The sequence below is a fragment of the Poecilia latipinna genome, unplaced genomic scaffold (genome assembly GCF_001443285.1).
Source record: "Poecilia latipinna isolate Pla-1442-1.1 unplaced genomic scaffold, P_latipinna-1.0 Scaffold912, whole genome shotgun sequence".
Lineage (NCBI taxonomy): Eukaryota > Metazoa > Chordata > Actinopteri > Cyprinodontiformes > Poeciliidae > Poecilia > Poecilia latipinna.
The window spans coordinates 34,057-48,761 of NW_015113528.1; the positions used below are offsets into that span (position 1 = coordinate 34,057).

Here is a 14,705-nt window from a genome sequence, read left to right on the forward strand (position 1 = left end):
AGCCATGAAGGGGAATCCAGTCCTGCTCAGATGTGAGAGAAATACACCAAAGTATAGCAAAATATAAAGCTTATATCTATTTTTATCTGCAAGCAATAAAAAAGTAACAATGCATTAACATTTAAAAAAGGGTTTTTCATTTTTAATGCTCGTCTTCTACGGGGATTTGCTTGACTTCCTCTATCAATAAAACATTTAAAACAATCTCTGTCCGGGAGAAGGTAAAAGTTTGCATGTGTCTCATTTGGGGAAGTGGAGTTAGCTTCAGAGCTCTAATAAAACTTGAAACTTGACATTTCGGGAAGTTCTTTTGGTGTGTAATTGGGTTGCCAGCCTTGAACAAATAACCGTTTAAATGAAAGAACAGACTGTTCAGCTTTTTTCAGATAAAACTAAACAGTTCTATCTTTCACCTCCCTACGTCGTATAGCCTTCAACGACGTAGCGTGGAGATGCACATGCTCCTGCTGGCTGATTAAATATGACTTCAGTCAGCATGTGTGGATCCAAGTGGTGCCAAACAGTAGTTGCACTGCCTGATGAGTCAGCAGCCGAGGGGAGTTTATGCGCCATCATGAACCCTCTGGGTATCTGTGCTAAACTGGGCTGCAATTCTGGAAAATTCAGGGGATTACCAACAAATATGCAGGGTATTTTTTTTATGGTGATTTATTAATTTACGGATCACCTCTTTCTTTCTTTTTGTCCCATTCCCTGTCTTTGCTCATTAAATTTACCTTGTTTACTCTGGATAAGATGAAAAAAGAAGTGCTTTCGGTGCTCCACTCTGCACATTTTGGGTGCAAAGCACACCGGTAGTGGGGGGGGAAACAAAAAAACAAAACAAAAGAGGGAAAAAGTGCTTGTCCCAATTACGAATCCATTTGCAACGCTAGCTCTCTCTCGGATGTGATGGGGGAGGAAATCCCAGAGAGCAAAAACCAAACAATGTGAGGGAATGAGGCACAGAAGAGGAGCCTGTCAGCGGCTGCTAATATCCATAAAGGCAATTTCACAACACAACCTAATGACACAAAATGACGGAGAGTAATGGTGAGGTAATTAGAATCTGTGATGAGTGTGGAGAGAGTGTCAGGAGGATTAGAGAGCAGGCAGAGGTGTGCTTTTAAAGATCTTTTTAGAGATGTAAACAACTTGAAATAGGAGCAGCATGGCTATCGCCAGAAAAATAAGACATCACAGCTGTAACTATGTGGACTCTGCTGGATTTTATTTGCTAAAATTTTTTTTTTGAAAAACATCATTGCTATATGTGTATCGGTCTATAAAAATGTACCAAAATGTGTTGAGGTTAGTGGTTATTAAGTGACAAATTCTGAAATAGTTTACCTTTACAAGGCAAAATTAGAAAGAAATATACTGAGTATTTACTAAGAATGTTTATTTACACTAACCTCAATTAGCTAACACGACACTTACATTACGCTTCTTTTTTCTTTTTTAAAGATTTTCTTTTATGCACATATGACGTAAGGATATCTAAAGCACACACAGGTAAACGCGGGTAGTGTCAGTGGGAGCGCACTATCCTTTCCAGCAGAGTATCTGTGATTTCTTCCGGGTTTTTCCGTCTCACTTTGTTTTGTTTGGGTGTATCAGCGCTCGGCTCAGCATGACAAAAACTCCCTTTTTTCCAGCCTTAAACGCCGCTTTCTTCGAGCTCTGTTAAAAACCAACATGTTTTCTGGGGGTTTGCTCAGCAGAAAAACTCGGTAACCTCGGAAAAAGTTCCTTTTTGTCGTGATTTCACCCCGACCCGAGGCACCTGTTGCTCCGGTTTCGACGGACAGGTGCTTTTCCTCTGAAACAGGGAGCAGCTTCGGCTCCTCAGACCTGTCAAACTTGGATTAAATTTATTCTCTTGTTTGTTTTTAAACTACAGGGAGAAGTTGTTGCCGACATGAAAGTTACCGTAACTTTCGGGGACACCTCAGTGGTGGTTCCCTGTAAAGCTGGATGGACCGTCCGCGAATTAATCGAACAAGCCACACGGAGGTACCGCAGGATAGTAGAGCAGGTAAGCCCTCTTTAAAAAAAAAAAAAAAAAAAAAAAAATATATATATATATATATATATATATAACATAACTTATTTATTAATGTTTGTATATACATAACTATGGGCATGGTTTAGCTCCAATAACACTTTATTTCATTCCAGTCGTGCTTGTCATTTTGTAACAAACGCCTCTCATATCTTAATCAAGGTGTTGGGTCACGTGACACGCCAACGGCTGTAGTTATCCTCAAAGCTAACATAGCTAGCATTGGCTGTCAGCTTTGATTGGCATCCTCTCTGGCAAATTTTTATTTATTTTGAAAAGTATTACTTTATTTCCACAAAACATTTAAAGTGAGTTGTATGTCTTTTAAAAAATATTTCAAAAAGAAAGTTGCAGGACTCCTTTTAACTCCTCCAGTTTTATTTATTGATTTAACATTTGTATTCTAAATATTATTACGAGGAAATTTGCTACTACTTTGCAGTGGCTCTCAAAGTTCACACAACTTTTCATGGCAGGTGTTTCATTTTTATTTAGTCTCATAATTCTGACTTCTTCCCCTCAAAATTACAACTTCAATCTCAGAATGTCATATTTAAGTCATATTTTATGTCGTTGAATAAAGTCTGATATTTTTTTTTCTTCATTTTTTAGAAATCCTGTTTCATACATAAGAGTTCACACCATTANACAGATACTTTGGCACCAATTGATTTAAAAACATTATTTTGTCATTTTGGTTTAAGTGTTTTCAGCATACCAGCTCTTGATTTGGGTTGTAAAAGTTGTCAAAATCCTCTTCAGGTGAGTCCACCTGTCAGATTTAGTTTTGTCCTCATTTTGGGCTTTCTACCTGTTACCCACCTTTTCTTCTTTTTGGTTTAAATGTCATTACAGGGGCATTTACTCAAACAGTGAAAGCTCATCTATTCATAAGAAATCCCAAATCTGCACCATTTGTAGCTGTTGCTCTAAATTCAGTAGAGTTATCCAATCTTCTAGGTTTCAAATTGAAATGTATGAAAGTAAACATTGACAGGACAAAACTGCAAATTTGTCGTAGCTAATCCAGGTGTCACAAAGCCCTTAGAAAAGTGCAAGTTTTTGACTTTGAGCTGAAACTTGTGGTTTGCGTTCAGGTTTCTGGGCGTCTTATTACAGCTGTGGTTTGCAGAAAGTTTCTAGTAATTATCTTGAGGAGAAATCTCTTTAAACCTTTTCCACATTGTTCCACTCTATGCGTGAGTCATGATGTTCTCTACCCACGGTGCATTTGTAGGATGCAGCAAAGCCGTCATTCCCTCTGATCAGGATGGGGTGTGGCGTGGGGCATGGGGATGGGACTGGGACTGTTTTTCTGTCCTTATCTCTTGTTTTGAAAAGTAATTGAGACTTTCTGAACACAGAGTTCCTAATGAATCAGGGGAAAAGTATGGGATATGAAGTATTATTCAGGTCTGGAAAGGATGGAAAATGATGCCTCACCTTGAAAGTTATAGAAAAATATTTGCATTTCCAGACCTCTTCCCCTATTGCTTAAATTTTGTTCTGCTTTCCTTCTATTTTCCCCTAATTCTTTTTATATTATTTCCATCTTTTCTTCCCTGTGTACTTCCTTTGTTTTCTTCCTTCAGTCTTTGCTTTCCTGTACCCTCTACCTTTCTTCCTCGTTTGCTCACTTCCAGTTTGTTGTTTTTGTAGCTCGCGCATTTAAAACCCACCGGCTGTAGAAACACTGTCCGTAAATTTAAAATGACTGTCTCTATTTTGTATTTTAAAGCATATAAAGAACTAGATGTGGAGTTTTTCCATAAACGATGCGTAGGAAACCCTGCAAGGATGTTTACATCCACACAAAGACACAACTCCTCAGTCTTCTGCATCCTCACCGTTGCGATCTCTCCCAACATTAATCATCCTGCCAGGCTGACCTTTTTATTAATCAGCGGCTTGCGTGCATGCTGTCCTTGCGTGATAGCGTGCTGGCGTGTGTCTCGACGAGGATGCACGTGTTTCTGGCGGCAGACTCTGCTGTCTACCTGTACAATAGCTCCTGGTTTAAGCCCCGATATCTCGGCGGGCAGGTGGAAGTTTTCCGTTTGATGTCTTCAATGTGGCCGCAGCTGGAGAGGTGCGTGGTGGACAGGAGGCTTTGTCCTGTGAGTGATTGGGGATTAGGATTGGTGACAGGCCCCCCGTTCTTATCGTTTGGCTGGTGCCCGCTCAGCCTGCCCACTCTCCCTCCCTCGGGCGCCGAGTTTCCGGTTCGGAGAAGCCTTGGAAGCATGGATTGAAGGAGCGATTGGATGGCACACCTAGATGACTACACACGCACACACACGCATGGCAGCGCTCATCCCTCTCAGTGATCCCCTGAGCTGTGGAGTGTTTGCTTCACCAACAGCAGCAGCCAAGTCCTCTTCGCCCAGAGGGTCCCTGTTGACTCTGAGTGCGACACGCTGCGGCGCACAAGCTGCACCGGGCTAAACGCGACCGTGTGATTAGAATGCACCCGGGCCTTGATTGCTTTTCACAGAGCATGTTAATTAGCTGCTGATGCAAGACACTGACTCAGCAGTCCATGGCCTCTGCGCAGTGTAAGGACAGTCCGGCTCGACTCCAAGAGATGGGAGCAGATTAGCTGCCAGCAGAACCCATTTAGCGCCGGCATTAGCTGCACGTTTCTCCACTCGCTGACCTCTCAGCTGACAGCAGGGACAGCATCAAGAACCTGAAGATAATCACCGCAGGCGTGTGGATGTGCATTCTGCAGAGTCCTGCTGAGCTTTCCCACAATGCCGTGTGTAGACCGTGCTAATTAGCAGTTTATTCAAACGTGTTCTCAGCTATGCCTCACGTTCAGCTACTTTCATTGCCATGTTGTTGAGGAAACTGTATAGCTTATTATAAAGTGTAATCTGGAAGACATGCATTTGCACATTATCTGAGTGGTGATGAAGTTCGTAGAAATGTTTCTGCTGCATAAGATGAGGGGGGAATAGAAGATTGTGGGAGTGTGTGGAGTTTACACCTAGGATGTATATGAAGCTTCATATATATATATGAAGCTCTGTACAAAAGAACGTTTCTTTATGTTTTTTGGTATGAAAGTGGGAAATCAGTATATGGAGGAATTCTCCATAAGTTTTGTCTGCAATCACACAATCAAAAAGAAGCAAAACATGGCAGAAATCTCTTGAACTAAACTGGTGTTTGACATTTTTTCAGGTTAATTTTGAGAAGGATGTCTGAAAGTTCAAATATTAAGGTCATAAACAAGATGTTTCACAGAAATGTGAAGGTCTGACCTTCGGTTCTATTGAATTCAGGGAAAAAGAAATGATTTTAATCAATAACCATTTTTTAAATTAAACAAAATGTTTTTATTTCTAGCTTAGCAAAGGCCCTTTTTAATTTTTTTTTTTTTTTTTTTTTTTGCACATTTCCCAGAAAAGTAGAAATTGATCAGGCGTTTTTCTGAGTGTGATTTATAAAAACCTATTCTGTGAAAACATTTTAGGGTTTTGGTAACTTCTTTTGACATCTTGCGTCCTGCTTACAAGATTAACTTGCTTGGCGAGTTACACCTGGGTACGTTGGCATTCATTTTGAGCATCCAATTTTGATTAGACGGATATAATCTTCTCTCTGAAGGCCTCAAACAGCTCTTTGTATCTCACCAGGTGTACCAAACTAAATATTAAAATAAACATCCTGTAGCGTGTTGGATTTTTTATTTTTTTTGCCTTGAAGGTCAGCAGACTCAGAGTTCCTACTTCTCTGCGGAAGTGGACAAGGTTCAGCTCAGACTAAAACTCCTACATCAACTCAACAGTGACGGCTCGCTAAACGAGCTGCGAACTCTCTTCCCGTTTGTCGTCCAGCGTTGTCGGGTTTTGTGTCTCACAGCTCAGCTATGCAGAGTGCGTTTTTACAGTTCAATGTAACCCTTCCAGCCTGCTGCCGATTCTCCTCCTCTGCATGTTTTGTCAGCTTTTGACCTCGCTGGATGTCTGATGTGTTCACGCAGACATTGTTTGCAAAAGTTAGAGATAGCGCTGTTCTATCTAATGGATGGACAGCTGGTGGCACGCGACATTATAAAGCAGATATGATTCCTTGTTGGCTGATAAGAGATTGTACTTCCTGATGCAGAGGATTTTTCTTCTCATTGGCCTGCAGAAGTGTACCCTTTTTGAAATTTATGTTTTTGTTTTTCAGATATAAAATGCAAATATTTGGTTCAGCTCCCTTTTAAAGTGACATCCCCAAATATAATCCTGTACATCACACTACCTATTGAAGTGGTTGTGTAATTTGTGCATCCCAGTAAAAAAATGAGTAAATGTACCCTAGAAATGTAAAAGAATGTTCCGTTAAGATTTGTAAAAGGCTTCATGTCAATTTTAGTCGGATATACAGTAAAAATACGTACGATTTCAGTTTTTAAACAGAAATATTTCAGTGTAGGTGATGTATTGTGAAAATACAGAAAACTTTTTACTTCCGGATTATCAGAAATGTGAATAAATCAAACGTAATGAATAATTAAATTACAGTAAAAAACATTACAATTAGATTTTTGAGTTCATGGAAAGGTTTGTAAAAGCAACATAATCTTTCATTTATAGCTTTAATAAAAACTGGGTATTTTTTTTCAATCCCCACATTTCACTAACTGCCATCTTTTCATCATCTCTGTTTTTCTCTCGCCTTTAAACACACCACCATCAATTGGCCCAACTTGAGAATAATCCTCGTTGACGCGTTCATTAAAGGAATAATAATTTTTTTTTTTTAATCACAGCTAAGCCCACACCGTGCTCTTACAACTTCATAATGACACATTCTTCTGAGGATCAAAGTGTGAAATAGCACCAGCGCTTCACAGAATTTAGCTCCACTAATCGCTCCAGCGCGCCGTCGCCCTCTCGGGATGACGTGTTTTGCTCGCCAGTGTGTGCGGTGGGTGGGAGAGGAAGGAGAGATATCACTTCTAAATGATGGGGGGGGACTTAGGAGTGTAATTTGCAGGGAGTTTACTCTTCTAACCGCCATGGTAATTCTCCTCTGCAGTTGACTGAGTTTCAGCTCCTTTTTGTTATTTATTTTCTGGGGATAGTGAAGGTATTACAAGGGATTCAGTCTGAGGAACTTCAGAGGAATTTTTTATTCCGCCCACCCCCTTTTTTTTTCCTCCCTGCAGTTTTTTTTTTCCTGGAAAGTGACATGTATTCACTGTTGGATGGAGAAAAGAGTGTCTATCTGGGGTTTGCTTAAACTCTCCTGCAGAGGTGATCCTCATTAACACCGGAGCATTAATCTTCTGCTTTAATCCTGTGATCTGGTGAAGTCCCTCTTCTTGAAAAGCACACTCATTCCTCTTTATTTCCATTAAGCCGTGTGATATGTCGTCATCCCAAAGCAGACAATTAAGATTCCTCCTGCCTTACAGCTTTGGTTAAAATTGTATATCCACTCGTTATTGGCATAAGAGGAGTCAAGGTGAGGCTTTCCAATGAAAGAACGTTGTCTTAAATGTCAAACATGATGGTGACGGCATTGTGCTGTGGGACTGTCCTGTCATATTGAAGCATTGAGCACTGTTAATACAAAAATAATCTGTTTATTTTATAGGGAAATTAAATGTTGTTGAAAATCATATTTACAAGTATCTTCAGAGTTGTTAATGGGGATTCTTTGGACAGAGAGGATCTGAGGTAGCAGTCAGTCTTGCAACAAATCTGAAGAGGCCTCTGACTGAAGTCTGTTGCTGTCATGTCATGCTAACAACTCAGTTTTTCATACATTTTGGATTAAAGAAAAGTTAAAAAACAGCTCAATCTTTATCGCCTTTCTTTATCGCCTTGTTTTACAAAAAATCATTAATATCGTTTCATTCCACTCAAATTGTTGAAATGCATAATTAAAAGACCAAAATTAGTGCCATATCCACACTCGTGATGACTGTGTGGCCTTATGCCAAAAGTGCAAATGTTGCGTCTACAGGGCATCAACGGCTGGTTAGGAGAGGAAGAATGCTGGGAGACAGTCCAGTTGGACCTGCTTTTCCAGCCAGCTGGGAATACTATGTCTAGTTGCCCTTTTTGAAACATATCTGCTACTATTATGTGCTAGCTGAAGGTAGTTAAAGTAGATAAATACATAGAGAATTTTGTAATTTCCAGTGGCTGGCACTACGTTTAAGTACGAATAAATGAACTGTTCAAAACTAATCTTCACTCTTGGCTTTGCTCGTTGCTTTCAGCCTTTTCTTTCCTTTTTGTCTGACTAGTTGATGCTCTCACATTCCAGCTAGCTGACCTGAACCCTGGCTTACCATACCATAAACCTGTTTGTCTGAAACCTACTGTGTATTTAGCTACTAGCTGAGGCTAGGTGCTTTGGCTATGGCGGTGTAGCACTGAGAAAAAGGCTTTTCTTTCTGTTGATAAATCTAAAACGCCTAGCAATTTGATTTGAGAGATGCACATTGTGGAAAAATTCAAAATCCTCTATTTTAGCATTGAGACGCAGAAGCGCTGGGATGAAGCTAATCAAAATAGGGCTTAGCCTCCCAGGCTTACAGCTCATATAAACTAATTTAATTGCTAATGCGTTTGTGTATTACTCTTTGTATTTGTATGTATGGTTTCTAAGAGGCCATTTACTTCTGCAAACATTATGAACTCGTATGATTTATTTGCTTTGCTCACATTTTGCTTGTAAGTATAAATTGTTCCTATAAATTCTACTGACATTACCTTGTTTTGTTTTCTGGTTTATATTTTTTTCTAGCAAAATCTTCAGCTGCATGAAACGCTTGTACGTTTATAGACTGGGTCACAAAAAGAAGAAGCTTTCATTGTTCGTGAACTTCTCTGTTTTTTTTTTTTCTGGGGTAAACGGGTTCCAGATTGTGGCGCAATCAAAAATGAATTGACTTCATTCTTTTTTTTGTCTCTGTTTGGGTGTGTACTCTTGACCTGCTCGGGAATGTGCTCACACTTCCCACGGAACAAAAAACCTGAACGTTTATCTCCACCTCTATCTCATACCACAACCACTTTCTACATGCTGCGTCATGGAGCAGGTATGGTGTCGTGTTCAGGTTTTGCTTCAGAAACCCTTACCTATTCAGCAAAGTGTTTAAATAATAATTAAATAATTGCCCTTTGGAATCGATGAAGTATATTTGAATTTGAATTTGAAACCAGAAGAACATCAGCCACACAGCAGCACTGAAGGTGGTTGGCATTTGAGGAACCCATTGCAAACAAAGACCTCATTGTCTCTGTTTGGAAGTTACCATGAGAACCACTTTTGCTTATCAGCTGTATGTCAAGTGTTAGTGTTGGTGAATAAGTTACTTTTCAGCAAAGTGGTTATTTAATATCCTTTTGGTGAAGACAACTCTTATTGCTTCATGTAATATCGTCCACAACCTTATGGGTACAATTTGGGAAAGGTCTCTTCATGTTCCAACACGGCTCCAATGACATCCATGTCATTGGACTCATCCAATGACATGGATGAAAGCAGACATGAGTGAAAGCAGAGATCGCAAGATCTTCACCTTCAAATGCTGACCTTAGAAACACACTTGGAAAAATAGTCTAGAAATTCCCATAAAGATGCTCCTAAGACTTGTGGAAAGTCTTCCTAGAGCTAAAGCTGCTTTGGCTGGAGTTTTCCTGGCTTCACCTGTAAAGGTGGTGAAGAATGATGAGGCTATTGTCCAACTAAGTGGCTAAGGCAAAACAACTGGACATTGTGATTGCTGTCAAACCACAGAAAGTGACGAAAGTTATAGATGAAGCAATCCCAAACGACAGCAGCATAATGAAGATGAAAAGCTCCAGAAATACAGAGGATGATGAAATGAAGAAGTTATGGAAATGTGAGTCTTCAGTGTTCCCAGTGGTAATTGGAGAACTCTGGACTGCGACCCCCAAACATGGAGAGGGCTTCCTGGCGTCCAACATGTTCCAATAATAACACCAGAGACTTCTGGGAACAGCTAAAATGTTACACATCAGAGTTTTCAACAACTTCTGCCTTTATGTTTCTTACCCACCTTTTTGTGCTTCACTTTCTTGAGTCTGAAATGCATCTATTCTAAGGACAAGCTGGCATTTTCAGTCCAGAAACGCCAGCAAGCAGAATGCATTTTTATACACTTGGTAAGTGAAGTCAGATGAAGATCAGAGGAAGATTATTTGGAGAATATGGATATATTTTTTTGTAATTACTTCATTTTCTGTTGATTCAAAAATAAATCTGTCATCCATCTGTGTGCTGCTTGATCTTCCCATGTCCTTCCCTTGTCGTTGTTATTGCAAATAAGGATTTGTTCTTAATAACTCACCAGATTAAATGAAAAATAAAAGAACCTGGATACTTTTTATATTTTACAGTCCTTTGAAGGAAAAACACACACAACTTTTCTGGAGTTTAAATTTCTTTATGGATGTAATGGACTCACCCGCTATTAATTTTAAGATTTGGTAGTGTTTATTCAAATGTCTTGTGGTGATTATTATACATTTCCCCCCATAGGAACATGGAGAGGTTCCTGTGAACATCCACCACTTGGAGTACACGGATGGAGGGATCCTGGACATTGACGACCTGCTCAGTGATCTGGTGGAAGACAGAGAGAAGGTGAGGACAACACACTTTACGTTGACACCTGATGGACAGCTCAGAGTGGAAAGATGAGCTGTTGCTGTGACGGCGATGTTGCTTTACTGTGGGACAATAAATCAGAAAATTATCTGTCGTTATTGGAGGGGATGGAGCCTGCAGTGGACTCTTGACTTTTTTTTGTTTCAGCCTGGCAGAATGACAGGGACAATATTTGTAAATCTAAGCATTCCTTGTACTGTAATTTATTAATACAAAACATGACAAGAAGATTATTTTTCTTGATTTGTCATGCTTGTGCTGTTCCAGATTGTCCTTCCTGCTGCAGTGTACATTTTTGTCCTCTTTGTCTCAAAATAAATCCCACAGATATTATGTCAAACTTCCACGATCCATACTCACAGGTTTGGAGTCTGGATGAATCATGAGTTGTGAACATTTGGTCACATGAAAGCAAAAAGGAAATTGAATATTCAATCTTCTGTAATGCTGTTATACCTGTTGTTTTAGGCTGGATCTTTGTTTAGATGTTGGTGTGTGTTTTCCAGCTTTATATTACACAATCTTGGTAGTGTTACCATTTTTGACTAACACTCTATGTTCTTGGATTATATCATTCCAAAAATATTTGCTTCTGAGTCACAGGCTTTATTGCTTTAGTTTTCTTTTTAGACCATAACTCTTGTCTGGCTTTTAGAATCAATTTGGCCACAAATGTTACCTGATGTTCTAATTTTAATTTTTTTTTTTAAAGCGATTACAGACATGGCTGAATAAATGCTCGACTCTAACCAGCTGCTCTCGGGTGCATCTCAATCAGGGCTTTCAAAAATGATCAATTATTCAACATAAGCAATACAAAAAGAGAGCTTTTCTTTTTATGATGATCATTTGCTACAAATTCAAAACAAAGTGAGTCAATTTGCCAAATCGCTTTGCGCTACGCAAGGCTGACAGTCAAAATGGTGAGCTGGCCCTGGAAGGTTAAAACTCCTTAGAGACTTTGTGACCTCTAGTGTTGTTTGCAGCATTTTGCTACAAAGAAGACTAGCAGGGAAAGCTTTGGGTAAGCCTTTATGCGAGCTGTTCTGCAGGGTGGTGGCTCCAAAGCTGAGCAGCTCTACAAACATGGCGAAGCATCTTAAGGATTGACGCTATGATGTTTATGAGAAACTTAAAAAAAGGTCAGTCATGTTTGTGTATCTACAGCAGCAGTGTATTAAACACACTGGTCATTATGAGATAACATTTTCTGTTTAAATATAAGAAACTCACCGACGTCTAGATGAATATTTGTGCCCCAGCAGGTCTGAACTGATGCGTGGTGAATGATAAATATTAACAGGCTCCATAGGAGCAAAAAAAAAAAAAAGAAAAGCAGCTCATAGAGGTGCAAAAGTGATGAAAAAATAGACAACTTTACATTATATTTTGTTTCTAAAATGCTGTTGGACTTCCTCCTATACATTAACTTTACACCAATTAACACAATTTCTTCAGATAGTTAATTTATTTCATTAATTTAATGAAATAATTGGCTATCGGGTAATGGGGAAGTCCACAGTCTTCCCCATTACATTTATTTGTTGAGAGCCTTCATTTTCTAATTTTGAGAAACTTTGAAAACATCAACATTTGTAGAAATAAAAGCTTGAATAATCGGTTTCAGTTTAATTGATCATTACCTTAGTGAAATGTTTGGATGAGCTTCAGCCCCCTCCTCTTTTCAGGCTTCCCTCCCATTTTATCCTTTTTGTTTTAGCAGCTGATGAAAGGATAGCAGCTGAAGGAGGACAGGCCTCCGTGATCTTCCCAAGTTGCCAGTCATTGGACTTTATCTCCAGTCCTCAAAACGGTGTCGGCTCTCCTAGATTAATGAGCTGCGCCTGGCATTCTTGATTAGCCCCACTTCCTTTTGTTTGTCTACATTTTTATTACCTCGCCTCCTCCAGCAGATATATCATTGGCGCTTTTCTTTTTTGTCTTGTTATTGTGGCCGATGCTGTTTTGCCATCAATCATACAGGAGTGGGCCCAGCGTGAGGGCCCTCCGCCGCTCAGCGTGGGCCCTGTGTTAGCCACGGATGCTAATGAGAGATAATGGTTAGTTATTTGTACTCCTAGTGCTCGACATTGCCGCGAGTCCAGACCTCTTTATCTGGGCAAACCCTCGACTATTATTCAGCGCACAGACACGTTTCAGCTGTCCGCCGCGTCTGTGCTGAACTCCAGTGGCAGCCCGCGGGGCACCGTGTTGGCGCGTACGCAAGGAGACACCACTGGTGGTTGATGAGGGCGGAGATGAGGGGGCGGCTGTGATTTGATTACAGCTCGGGCCCCCTGCATCTGCAGCGTGCTCGTGCACACACACAGCGGCGTGCGCGGACAAAGTGTTCGTTAACCCCCCATCTTGAGACACGGGCCACCAGCCTGCTGATGAATATTAGTATCAATCAGATGAATGCGGGGAAGACGAAAAGGTTGTTGCTTCAGGTGTGACCACACAAAGGAGCGGCGTGGAGACGGACCACTCCAGGCCACTTCTGAGTCTATTATATCGATGCAGCACTGTTGTATGCGTGACTGGCAGCTGGAGGTTTATTGGTTAAAGCAGATACTCCACCAAATTATTCTTCAAAATCACAAGTTTACAGACATTTCCTCAATTTTTGGGAGCGTTGCTTTTGAATTGTGACTTTTGATTGAAAGTTTTGGGTTTCCATCTATGAGCTTCTCACTTTTGAAATCTACCCACAACTTCTCCATTGGACTGAGATCAACACTTTGTGTCCCTGTTTGCACAGCAATATGTTTTTTATGTTTCTGGCTTCCTCTTCCCTGAGTGACCTTTCAGCTCACGTTGGTACAGAACACTTGTCACTGGATAAAAATACCTACCAGTTGTAGCCAGTATCTTCAAAAGTTTTTTGGCTTTTATTTGATTTCTGTCATTAAGCAATTAGAAAAAATTAAATTATTGTAATCCACACATAGTTCTAACCTAAAACGAGACGTTCGGTTTGATTTAACTTCAGACAGTGAGGAAGACATTTTAAGTATTCAATGCATTTAAACGTCTAGGTTCAACTTCACATTTAAGCCATCTGCTGCATCCTTTTTTTTATTTATCTTTACAGCAGTCAGGCATAACATTATGATATGATGAGATATGTGCTCCCACCAGTAATGTAGATATAATTTCTGCTCTTAAAAGAAAATGTTTTGGGTTCACAGTATTCACACAGTCATGTGTGCTCAAAATAGGGTGAGGTGAAATTAATTTTTTTATTTTTTTTGCTGGGCTCAGTCAGATACAGGGAGGAAGCTAATCAGTGCAGGAAAAACAGGAAACATAACAGACAACTTGTTGAGCCTCAGAGTGCTGGGCTTCCTCTACATTCTCTTGCTTTACTTCCCTCAATCTGATTGGTGAACAATGTTGACTAGATGAGTTTTGTTGACACCTTTATAGATTCTCTTCACCCTGATGTGTTAATCATTCATATTGACCAGTGGAGTCCCGAGAAACTTATCATGTTTGACAAGAGAAGTGAACACTTCAGTATATGTTTGCAATGTTTTAACTCTATTTTGTCTCAAAAAGCATTATTGGTTGGAACGACTGTCTGTGCTGAGATGTGAAAAGAACCTAAGAAAAACCCGTAGTTTTCAAATGGTGTCAAAATGGCCAATGTGGAAGTTTCACCTGCACTTGTGTCAACTAATACCGCTGAGAAACATATGGGTTATGTTTTTTAGATGGAGGTTGGTTTTCTGTGTGCCATATTAATCTATTGCCACTCAGATTGTTTCCTTTTATTTTGATATCAGAACAATCCAAGTAGTTCATTTCAGTTCATTTTGAGCATATAATTTTCAAGCAAATTTCTCAAAGAAAGGCCTGTGGTAAAAAAAAAAAAAAAACTCCCCATTCAGAACATGCAAATAACATTTAATTTCATGGGAAATTTATTATTACAAAAAAAAAAAAAAAAAAAAAAAAAAAAAATGAAAAGATTTCCTTCTCCCTTTTTAAT

At 39.7% G+C, this 14,705-nt stretch overlaps 1 protein-coding gene across 2 annotated transcripts in view; it reads left to right on the forward strand.

The window, feature by feature from the left end:
- Nucleotides 1-1,506: 1,506 nt before the first annotated feature.
- The window catches only part of LOC106957525 (partitioning defective 3 homolog B-like), a 130,550-nt gene continuing 117,351 nt past the window's right edge, over nucleotides 1,507-14,705 (forward strand). Inside the window, exons 1-3 of one of the 2 annotated variants that reach the window (XM_015048905.1) lie at nucleotides 1,508-1,811; nucleotides 1,904-2,038; nucleotides 10,583-10,687. In XM_015048905.1, the coding sequence (XP_014904391.1) occupies nucleotides 1,922-2,038; nucleotides 10,583-10,687 (222 nt within the window). In that variant the 5' untranslated portion in view covers nucleotides 1,508-1,811; nucleotides 1,904-1,921. Of the gene's footprint in view, nucleotides 2,039-10,582; nucleotides 10,688-14,705 lie in introns of both variants that reach the window. The other variant, XM_015048907.1, reaches the window with a different exon arrangement.